The 11,716-nt window shown below is 32.1% G+C and overlaps 1 protein-coding gene across 1 annotated transcript in view; it reads left to right on the forward strand.

Annotated features, from left to right (window-relative positions):
* The window catches only part of LOC111089491, an 11,183-nt gene extending 1,732 nt beyond the window's left edge, over positions 1–9,451 (forward strand). Inside the window, exon 3 of the mRNA XM_022402112.1 lies at positions 8,036–9,451. Coding sequence (XP_022257820.1) covers positions 8,036–8,380 — 345 coding nt within the window. The 3' untranslated portion in view covers positions 8,381–9,451. The remainder of the gene's footprint in view (positions 1–8,035) is intronic.
* The last annotated feature ends 2,265 nt before the right edge of the window (positions 9,452–11,716 follow it).

Genomic DNA, 11,716 nt, shown 5'->3' on the forward strand with positions numbered 1-11,716 from the left:
AGAGATTACAGGATAAAGTAATGAGACAGGTTGATGAAATAGAGATTACAGGATAAAGTAATGAACAGTTTGATAAAATAGAGATTACAGGATAAAGTAATGAGCAGTTTGATAAAATAGAGATTACAGGATAAAGTAATGAGCAGTTTGATGAAATAGAGATTACACGATAAAGTAATGAGCAGTTTGATAAAATAGAGATTACAGGATAAAGTAATGAACAGTTTGATAAAATAGAGATTACAGGATAACGTAATGAACAGTTTGACAAAATAGAGATTACAGGATAAAATGTTGAACTATTTGACAAAATAGAGATTACAGGATAAAGTAACGAACAGTTTGATAAAATAGAAATTACAGGATAAAGTAATGAACAGTTTGATAAAATAGAGATTACAGGATAAAGCAATGAACAGTTTGACAAAATAGAGATTACAGGATAAAGTAACGAACAGTTTGATAAAATAGAGATTACAGGATAAAGTAATGAACAGTTTGATAAAATAGAGATTACAGGATAAAGTAATGAGCAGGTTGACAAAATAGAGATTATAGTATAAAGTACCGAACAGTTTGATAAAATAGAGATTACAGGATAAAGCAATGAACAGTTTGATAAAATAGAGATTACAGGGTAAAGTAACGAACAGTTTGACAAAATAGAGATTACAGGATAAAGTAATGAACAGTTTGATAAAATAGAGATTATAGTATAAAGTAATGAGCAGTTTGACAAAATAGAGATTACAGGATTAAGTGAAGAAGGGGTTGTTAAATTAGATCTTACGGTGGAAGGTGATGAACAGGTTGATTGTATAAATAAACGAAAAAAAAATATTTATTCGCAAAGGCATAGACAATTAATTATACTGAAACGTAATAGAACGTATAATGTAAAAGTAAAGAATATAGTGAATTATTAGAGTCGAAAAATTAAAAATTAAATATAATGTGACTTCGTATAGCATAGAAGATGAAATTAAAGAACAGATCAGAGAGAGGCGAAGAGTGACTTAATGTAGCATAAGTTGAAAGCGAAGTATTGTGTGACTTAATGTAGCGTAAGTTGAAAGTGAGGTACAGTGTAAACATAATATGAAAGCCTTGTACAGTTTTGAAAATAGATGTTTAATAAACTTAGACATCATGTACGCTGTAAACAAAAACTATCCACTCACATTTTAATAGACCATTTAATCTACTTCATCAACATTAAATCTTTGTATGTCATCTTATTAAAACAACAGAACATTTACTCAACTACATTGGAATGTCTTTTGGTGGGTCGGAGGGCCCACTTTCGTAACTATAGCTTTCACGTTTTCTTCTGATTAGATTGGTATATGACTTAAGAGCCCATTGTTCTCAGAAATGTGTACTGTGAGAGTTTATTTTTCTCTTCTCCAAGATACTGTGTATTTTGGCTGTACATCGTTACCGATCTTATTCTATGAATATTTCACTTTTAAAGTCTTTTTATATTACCTGAATATATCAAAGTGAGCATTGCAGTGGAATCTGCTTTGAATGAAATAAACAAGTGGTTTGTTTCATTCGCGCAAGTATACTCAAGGACAATCTGCGCTAGCCGTCCCTATCTTTGATATGACAAACTATATTGAAGGCAGCTATTCAACATCACCCACCGCTAACTCTTAGAGCATTCTACTATTTTAGTTCTTAGAGAAAATGAAGCATGAACCTTCGGGTCAACAGTACGTCAACAACATGGCTATTGTGGACCAACACAGCAGATACACATGTCCTCCGAGGACATATATATAAATATAAATAGTGTAATTAGACATTTTTTACCAGGTATAGATATCCCGAACTTGGTCAAAGGAGTTATTTATTCAAACGTGTATCGTGGGAGGAATAAAGCTTGTGAAACATTAATAAGAGCATTTATCACTTGTTTTTGTGGAGTTATTTATTCAAACATGTATCGTGGGAGGAATAAAGCTCGTGAAACATTTATAACAGCATTTATCACTTGTTTTTGTGGAGTTATTTATTCAAACGTGTATCGTGGGAGGAATAAAGCTCGTGAAACATTTATAAGAGCATTTATCACTTGTTTTAGTGGAGTTATTTATTCAAACGTGTATCGCGGGAGGAGTAAAGCTTGTGAAACATTTATAAGAGCATTTATCACTTGTTATAGTGGAGTTATTTATTCAAAAGTGTATCGCGGGAGGAGTAAAGCTCGTGAAACATTTATAAGAGCTTTTATCACTTGTTTTAGTGGAGTTATTTATTCAAACGTGTATCGAGGGAGGAGTAAAGCTTGTGAAACATTTATAACAGCATTTATCACTTGTTTTTGTTTTCGAATTTCACGCAGAAGTACTCGAGGAAAAGCAGCTTGTCAAAAATCAGCACTGATTGGCTATTCTATTCAAATAGTGGTATTGACCGTCACATCATAACGCTCTAATGGCCGAAAGAGTAAGCATGTTCTTTGAAGGGATTCGAACCGGCAACCCACAGATTGCTGGAATAGTATCATAACCACCAGGCCATACAAGTTGTAATATTGCACTGATGGTTAAACCATTCTTATTAAAACAGTGTTAATGTTTACCAAGAAATCAAAATAATCAAGTTATTACAGCTTGGCAATCTGAGGGTCGCGGGTTCGAATCCCCATCGCACCAAACATGTTCGCCCTTTCAGCCGTAAGAGCGATATAATACGACGTTGATAAAAGAGTAGCCCAACAGTTAGCGGTGGGTGGTGATGACTAATTGTCTTTCCTCTAATGTTTTACTGTTAGATTAGGGAAGGCTAGCGCAGATAGCCCTCGTGTAGCTTTGGGCGAAATTCCAAACAGACAGACAATTCTTACAGCTTCCTCTAGTAACGAGATAAGAAAATTTTACACGTGTATGTAATTTTTATACATTGATATCAGGATGTTTATGTATTTAGGTGTATTGTATCCAGGTAAATAGTAATATGTTTTACATATGTATAAAGTAACAGTTCTAAAAACAACTGTGTGAGCAACATACAATATTTTACTTATGTATAAAGTAACAGTTCTAAAAACAACTGTGTGAACAACGTACAATGTTTTACTTATGTATAAAGTAACAGTTCTAAAAACAACTGTGTGAACAACGTACAATGTTTTACTTATGTATAAATTAACAGTTCTAAAGCCCACTATGTCAATAACGTACAATGTTTTACTTATGTATAAAGTAACAGTTCTGAAACCCACTATGGCAACAACGTACAGTGGTTTACTTATGTATAAAGTAACAGTTCTGAAGCCCACTATGTCAACAACGTACAATGTTTTACTTATGTATAAAGTAACAGTTCTAAAGCCCACTATGTCAACAACGTACAATGTTTTATTTATGTATAAAGTAACAGTTCTAAAGCCCACTATGTCAACAACGTACAATGTTTTACTTATGTATAAAGTAACAGTTCTAAAGCCCACTATGTCAACAACGTACAATGTTTTACTTATGTACAAAGTAACAGTTCTAAAGCCCACTATGTCAACAACGTACAATGTTTTACTTATGTACAGAGTAACAGTTCTAAAGCCCACTATGTCGACACCGTAGAGTGTTTTACTTATGTATAAAGTAACAGTTCTAAAGCCCACTATGTCAACAACGTACAATGTTTTACTTATGTACAAAGTAACAGTTCTAAAGCCCACTATGTCAACAACGTACAATGTTTTACTTATGTACAGAGTAACAGTTCTAAAGCCCACTATGTCGACAACGTACAGTGTTTTACTTCTGTATAAAGTAACAGTTCTAAAGCCCACTATGTCAACAACGTACAATGGTTTACTTATGTACAAAGTAACAGTTCTAAAGCCCACTATGTCGACAACGTACAATGTTTTACATATGTATAAATAACAGTTCTAAAGCCCACTATGTCAACAACGTACAATGGTTTACTTATGTATAAAGTAACAGTTCTAAAGCCCACTATGTCAACAACGTACAATGGTTTACTTATGTATAAAGTAACAGTTCTAAAGCCCACTATGTCAACAACGTACAATGGTTTACTTATGTATTTAGTAAAAGTTTTAAGGTATATTATGTGAAGAACATACTAAGATGCTTACTTAGTAGTGGTAGATTTAAACTAGGGCTAGACAGAGGGGAGAGCTATGATACTAGTAAAATAGGAAATATATTTGACAGGAAAACATATACAACTGGTATAAAACATGAACATAATTTAAAATCTATGATTAATTGTTACTACTGTAATGCTAGGAGTATTAGAAATAAAACTGATGAGTTCAAAGCAGTTGTGGAAACTGAGGATTTTGATATCATGGGTATCACTGAGAATTGGTTGGTTCTGAACAATTTTGATTAAAAATAATGTTTTTTAAATACCAGGCTACAGATTATTTACTAGAGATAGAGTATTGAAAAAAAAGGGGAGGAGTAGCTTTATATGTGAGGAGTGAATTGTATCCTGTTGAGTTAGATAGATGTCCTTATTCTTTACAATTGTTGAAGAAGATTTGTTTCTTATCTATTCAAAAATACTTATTTTATACATGTCCTTATTCTTTACAATTGTTGAGAAAGATGTGTTTCTTATCTATTCAACAATACTTATTTTATACATGTCCTTATTCTTTACAATTGTTGAGGAAGATTTGTTTCTTATCTATTCAACAATACTTATTTTATACATGTCCTTATTCTTAACAATTGTTGAGGAAGATTTGTTTCTTATCTATTCAACAATACTTATTTTATACATGTCCTTATTCTTTACAATTGTTGAGGAAGATTTGTTTCTTATCTATTCAACAATACTTATTTTATACATGTCCTTATTCTTAACAATTGTTGAGGAAGATTTGTTTCTTATCTATTCAACAATACTTATTTTATACATGTCCTTTTTGTTTATAATTTTGCTTTTAAACACGAAGTTACAGAATGAGCTATCAGTGCTCTGCCCACAAGGATATCGAAACCCAGTTTTTATCGTTATAACCCTTGTGACTTACAGCTGAGTCACTTAGTTAGCTGTTTGAAACAAAGTTTTAAATACTGTCAAGAAATATTTTTCTCTTGTTTATTTGAAACGTATATTCTAATATACATAGGTCCACTTCTTAGCGTTAACAGATGTAAAGTAACATGATAATCGTGAAATTAGAGACGAGTTTTATCATATATAAAATGCTATGAAAACAGTCGTAGCCTTTGTTTTCAGAATTAAAATTTGTATTATTTTCAGAAACATACTAGCTACGGTGGGATAGTAATGCAGTCTCAGAACATGCCCTATTTTATAAAATATAACATAATATTCGAAATGTATCTAATTACACTGCGCACCCTGGTGAACAAAGGTAACTTCATTCGTCCTTAGTTCATACACCAGTGAAATAAATAGTATATATTTCGGCAGATAAATGAAGCTTCAATGTGCTCTATGTTAAAATACAGTTAAAAGTATATAAGATAGTTATACATATGTTGCACCTATTTCACATAGAATGAAAACTACGGAGGCTAAATGCGGTGATGTTGAAAAATATTTTCCTGAAAATATAAGTTATTTTAATTCAATTACAATTTTTGCAGTAAAATAGGTATTCTGAATTTATTGCGATTATTATTTGTCGAAAAACAGTACTTATCTTCCGTTTGCTTGTTTAACATTACAAATAAAAAGTGTATTTTTTTCAAGACACAACATCCTAACTCTAAACAAAGAGGAAAGTAATTTTCAGAATATTCTAAAACCAGACAGGTTTTCTAATAAACATTGTTTTGATAACAGCCAATCGTTTTATACGAACCTAATTTACGTCTGTCCAAAAACTAACTTTTGCTTACAACTTATAATGATTACAATACTGAAATTATACTCTGAAAATGTCCCTCACTTAAAGTATTACCAGGCCTAACGTGTTAACAATCAGGTGTCGTTGTAGTACTGTTCATTTTATAAACACAATCTATTTTGACTTCTGCCAGGTCGTTTTATTATGTATGATTAAAACATCTGATTTTATAACTTCTGTTTTAATCTTCTTGACGGTAAAAGGAAAAGCTTTAGTACGTTCCTTTTAATTTGCGTGTGAGCAGAAGTCATGGTTATAATATGTTCATATTTAATATAGAGAGTGTTGACGAAAGTTGTGTTCGGGTTGTCTACCGTTCCTATTGGAAGTAGTATTTGTGTTACAATCAATTTGTAGAGAAAGTAGTGTTTGTGTTATCAACAGTTTGTAGAAGTAGTGTTTGTCTCACCAGCAGTTTGTGTTGGAAGTAGTATTTGTGTTATCAACAGTTTGTAGTGGAACTAGTGTTCGTGTTATCTATGGTTTGTAGTGAAATTAGTGTTTGTGTTACCTATTGTTTGTAGTGGAAGTACTGTTTGTGTTATCAACAGTTTGTAGTGAAATTAGTGTTTATGTTACCTATGGTTTGTTGTGGAAGTACTGTTTGTGTTATCAACAGTTTGTAGTGGAATTAGTGTTCTGTGTTATCTATGGTTTGTAGTGAATTAGTGTTTGTGTTATCTATGGTTTGTAGTGAAATTAGTGTTTGTGTTACCAAAAGTTTGTAGTGGAATTAGTGTTTGTGTTATCTATGGTTTGTAGTGATATTAGTGTTTGTGTTACCTATGGTTTGTGGTGGAAGTACTGTTTGTGTTATCAACAGTTTGTAGTGGAACTAGTGTTTGTGTTATCTGTGGTTTGTGGTGGAAGTACTTTTTGTGTTATCAACAGTTTGTAGTGGAATTAGTGTTTGTGTTATCTGTGGTTTGTAGTGAAATTAGTGTTTGTGCTATATATGGTTTGTAGTAGTATTTATGTTTCGATTATCTATAATTTGTACTAAACTTCGTGCCTATGTTACATAAAGAGTTTGTAAGAAGCAGTGTCTGCCTTACTTACAGATTAAATTACAACTTGTATCTGTCTCATCTGTGGTTTTCCAAGAAGTAGTGTCTTCCTTACAGATTACACTACAACTTGTATCTGTCTTATCTGTGGTTTTCCTAGAAGTAGCGTTTGCCTTACAGATTACATTACAACTTGTATCTGTCTTATCTGTGGTTTTTCCTACAAGTAGTGTCTGCCTTACAGATTACACTACAACTTGTATCTGTCTTATCTTTGGATTTTCCTAGAAACAGTGTCTGTCTTACTTACAACTTGTTTCTGTCTTATCTGTGGTTTCTCCTGGAAGTAGTGACTGCCTTACTTACAGTTTACACTTCAACTTGTATCCATTTTATCTGTGGTTTCTCCTGGAAGTAGTGACTGCCTTACTTACAGTTTACACTTCAACTTGTATCCATTTTATCTGTGGTTTCTTCTAGAAACAGTGTCTGTCTTACTTGCAGTTTACACTACAACTTGTATCCATCTTATCTGTGGTTTCTCCAAGAAATAGTGTCTGTCTTACTTACAGTTTACACTACAACTTGTATCCATTTTATCTGTGGTTTCTCCAAGAAGTAGTGTCTGTCTTACTTACGTTTACACTACAACTTGTATCCATCTTATCTGTGGTTTCTCCAAGAAGTAGTGTCTGCCTTACTTACAGTTTACACTACAACTTGTATCCATCTTATATGTGGTTTCTTCTAGAAGTAGTGTCTGCCTTACTTAAGTTTACACTACAACTTGTATCCATCTTATCTGTGGTTTCTCCTAGAAGTAGTGTCTGCCTTACTTACAGTTTATGCCACAACGTGTATCCATCTTATCTGTGGTTTCTCCCTGGAACTCTACCTGTTTTATCTACATTTTATTCTGACAGCCAAGTTCTTGTGATTTGGAAGTTGGTTAATGAATATGAGTTGAAATGATAAATTAAAACTGGTAGATTTCGACAACACATTTAAACTAGTGATGATACATTAAATCCAAAGTTTCTAGCCAGTTTCATTATCAGTACAGTTTGTAAGGATTTGACTTCGCTAGTGTACAAATGTCAGTGAAGTTATGATGACTGTTGATTTATTTTAAATAAAACATATGTGTTTCTTGTTACAGAACAACGGAAATTTTGCTTATTCTCTCCACACTGATAATCACCGCGGAATTGCTTATTTCCGAAGAGGACCGACAGCTGGCGCTACGTTAAGCAGTGCTCCTCACCCTGCTGCACTGATTTCAAGACCCTATAACAATCCTCCAGATGCTGCAGCTTTACCTCCATCTGGTGGCCATATTCCTGTTAATGTTCGGGCCCCATTAAAAAATGTGCCGCTTGCATTCGCAGCTACCAATATACGTACAGACACCGTTCCCGTGTATCCTCCCGCCAACAGAGACCTGCTTTATTCACAGGGCTACATTTATTTTAAAGATTTCTTACCAGTACAAGTTCCATTTTAAGGAGGTATTGAAATATGGTTTCAAGTTAATATTATACATTTCTTAAAAGAAAATAGAAAAAAGAGCTCCAACTACGAAACGATCTACGAGTGATTTGGGAGTGTGAACGTTCAGACTAACCCCAGCTAACTGAAGCTGACCAATTGAAAACAATGTATCTAAAGGGTTATATTTAGATTATGCACTACTAACGAGAACTGATCACTTAATTAAAAAAATTATTCAAACATTTATTTTGAGATTATCAATAACTAGTGAAAACCGACCAATTGAAAACAATATATCTTTACAATATAAGTTTAACATAACAGCAAATGTACAAAGGTACCTGATGATGACAAAACATTGTCGAAACGTTGTACATTTGATGTTATGTTAAACTTATATTAAAGTTTTTCTTCATTACCCATTCAAGCCGTCTCCAACCATTATTAGTCTCAAAGTGGGTTCCTCGTCATCGAATATTTCTTTACGTTTATAATCAGATTATCTACAACTAATGGTTGTGGATAACAGATGAAAACAAAATATTTTTTTTTAATAAGACCTATTAAAGTCGTTACAGTAAACATGATGATTAAATTCGTTACAGTAAACATGATAATTAAAGTCGTTACAGTAAAAATTACAATTAAAGTCGTTACAGTAAACATGATAATGTAAGCCGTTACAGTAAACATGATAATTAAAGTCGCTACAGTAAACATTATAATTAACGTCGTTACAGTAAACATGATAATTTAAGTAGTTACAGTAAACATGATAATTATTCATTTTTTCTGAGACTAATCTCCTTGTGTAACACTTAAAACTACTGCAAGAATACGATATTTTAAAACATTTTCTGAATGTTTTGTTTTCTTTTTCCCCATTGTTTTCGTGATTACATAAACTTTACTTTAAAATCGCAGGTAAAACAAAATGATGCTGTTTCTAGAAACGGGTTAACATCAGAGGAGAGTCCTATACGTTAAACGGGTTAACATCAGAGGAGAGTCCTATACGTTACAGAGTCTTATGAATAAGATTTAAAAATCTTACAAATAAGAAAACTTATTAAGATAAGTTAAATGTTATGTTGAAATAACTTGATGTTTAAAGTCATTTCAACGAAACCATGGAAACATCAGAGGCAACGTGAATGAATAAAAACATATTTAACATGTATCGTTCGTAGTTCGTTACTCCGAATTTATAAAAACCTAAACTCAAAACTCATACTACAGAAGATAATATATACAGGTGGGATTTCCATAGTGCTTTATCGTGTATGGTAAAAGTGCTTTAACATTTATTTTTGCTCTACAATAAAAAATATTCGGTTTCTGTTTTAGTACCTTCAAGTAAGACTTTCTTAACGTCTTCGTACTTCTTATCATTTAAACTTCAATCATTTTATTTTATATATATATACAAACTGGTATCGTAACAACGGCTGAAACCGAGCACAACATCTACACAAAGCAACAAGAAATGTAAGATGAAACTGAAACCGAACGTCGAATCGTCCTTGTACCACGAAACGTCCACAACTTACGGACCTACCTGTATACGATGCGCAGTAGCCTGACTGCTTCTTGTTACAGTTTGAACAAAGTCAAGCACCTGTCTAAGCTGAAAATGTGTCCACTAAATCTTAGAACACTGTAGTTTGACTCGGTGGCAGTTTCTTTTCTACACAATATTCTGTTACAATATCTAATAATAGAAGCGTTTATTACTTCGTTAATTAAAATATCTAATTAGGTAGCATTTTAGTTTGTATTTTTATTTTAGTTTAATTTTTATTCTGAGATAACTTTAAATATTATGAAATAAACTAACGGTAAATCCGATTGAATCGTTTCGGAATCAGAAAGTTGTGGGTTTTGTGATTTTAGACAAAATAATATAATAGGCTATCTACGATTTGTTCACCAAGAGGAATCGAACCGCAGATTTTGTCTCAAGTCTTTAAAACTTACCGCTGGCCTACAAGAGGACGGAATCAAAAAGAGTAACAAGATAATTCTAGAAAATAATAAATAATAATACATGGTGTTAGAATTAAAAATACATGGTGTTAGAATTAAAAATACATGGTGTTAGAATAAATAATACATGGTGTTAGAATTAAAAATACATGGTGTTAGAATTAATAATACATGGTGTTAGAATAAATAATACATGGTGTTAGAATTAATAAAACATGGTGTTAGAATAAATAATACATGGTGTTAGAATTATATAATGATACATGGTGTTAGAATTAATAATACATGGTGTTAGAATTAAAAATACATGGTGTTAGAATAAATAATACATGGTGTTAGAATAAATAATACATGGTGTTAGAATAAATAATACATGGTGTTAGAATTATATAATGATACATGGTGTTAGAATTAAAAATACATGGTGTTAGAATTAATAATACATGGTGTTAGAATAAATAATACATGGTGTTAGAATTAATAATACATGGTGTTAGAATAAATAATACATGGTGTTAGAATTAATAAAACATGGTGTTAGAAATAATAATACATTGTGTTAGAATAAATAATACATGGTGTTAGAATTAATAATACATGGTGTTAGAATTAATAACACATGGTGTTAGAATTATATAATAATACATGGTGTTAGAATTAATAATACATAATGTTAGAATTAATAATACATGGTGTTAGAATTAATAATACATGGTGTTAGAATAAATAATACATGGTGTTAGAATAAATCCCTACCCTAAACAATTACCCTTCAAAAAGGTGTAGCGTTTCAGCTACTGTTGTGTCTGCAGTATCCAAGCCGGGCTGCAGTTTTGGTGTTGTACGAAAGGACTCGTCGGCACTGGACGTGATGTGGTTGATATATTATTACACACTTTTCTTTAGTTTCACTCAGAAGCTCTTAATAACAACATACTGACTACTTTACTCGAACCACATCTAATATCTGGTTGGACCAGATGATACCCTGGACCCAAGATTGAATTTAAAACCTTATGTGGTCATGAGATAAATGGTCAGAGCAGAGACCCCTAATTCCATGTATAACCGTCACCAGATTTAACCAACTGGCCGCTAAAAGAACTTTATTCGGCTCTTTAAACCGAATACCAGATTTGATTTTTACTTCTATAACACACCCAAAGCCAAAAGTACGATATTAAGTTACTCATGTTGTTTGCTTCTAGAAACTGTAGTATAAGCTATGAAATTTATATAATTCTTTGGGTGTTATTCGCTTTAAGTTTAATATGAACAATTGGTATCTTATTTTCTTTTATCATTATTACTTAGGATGTTGTTTTCTGTTAGTATTATTACTTAGGGTCTCGTTTTCTGTTAT

Source organism: Limulus polyphemus, unplaced genomic scaffold, assembly GCF_000517525.1.
Source record: "Limulus polyphemus unplaced genomic scaffold, Limulus_polyphemus-2.1.2 Scaffold6431, whole genome shotgun sequence".
NCBI lineage: Eukaryota > Metazoa > Arthropoda > Merostomata > Xiphosura > Limulidae > Limulus > Limulus polyphemus.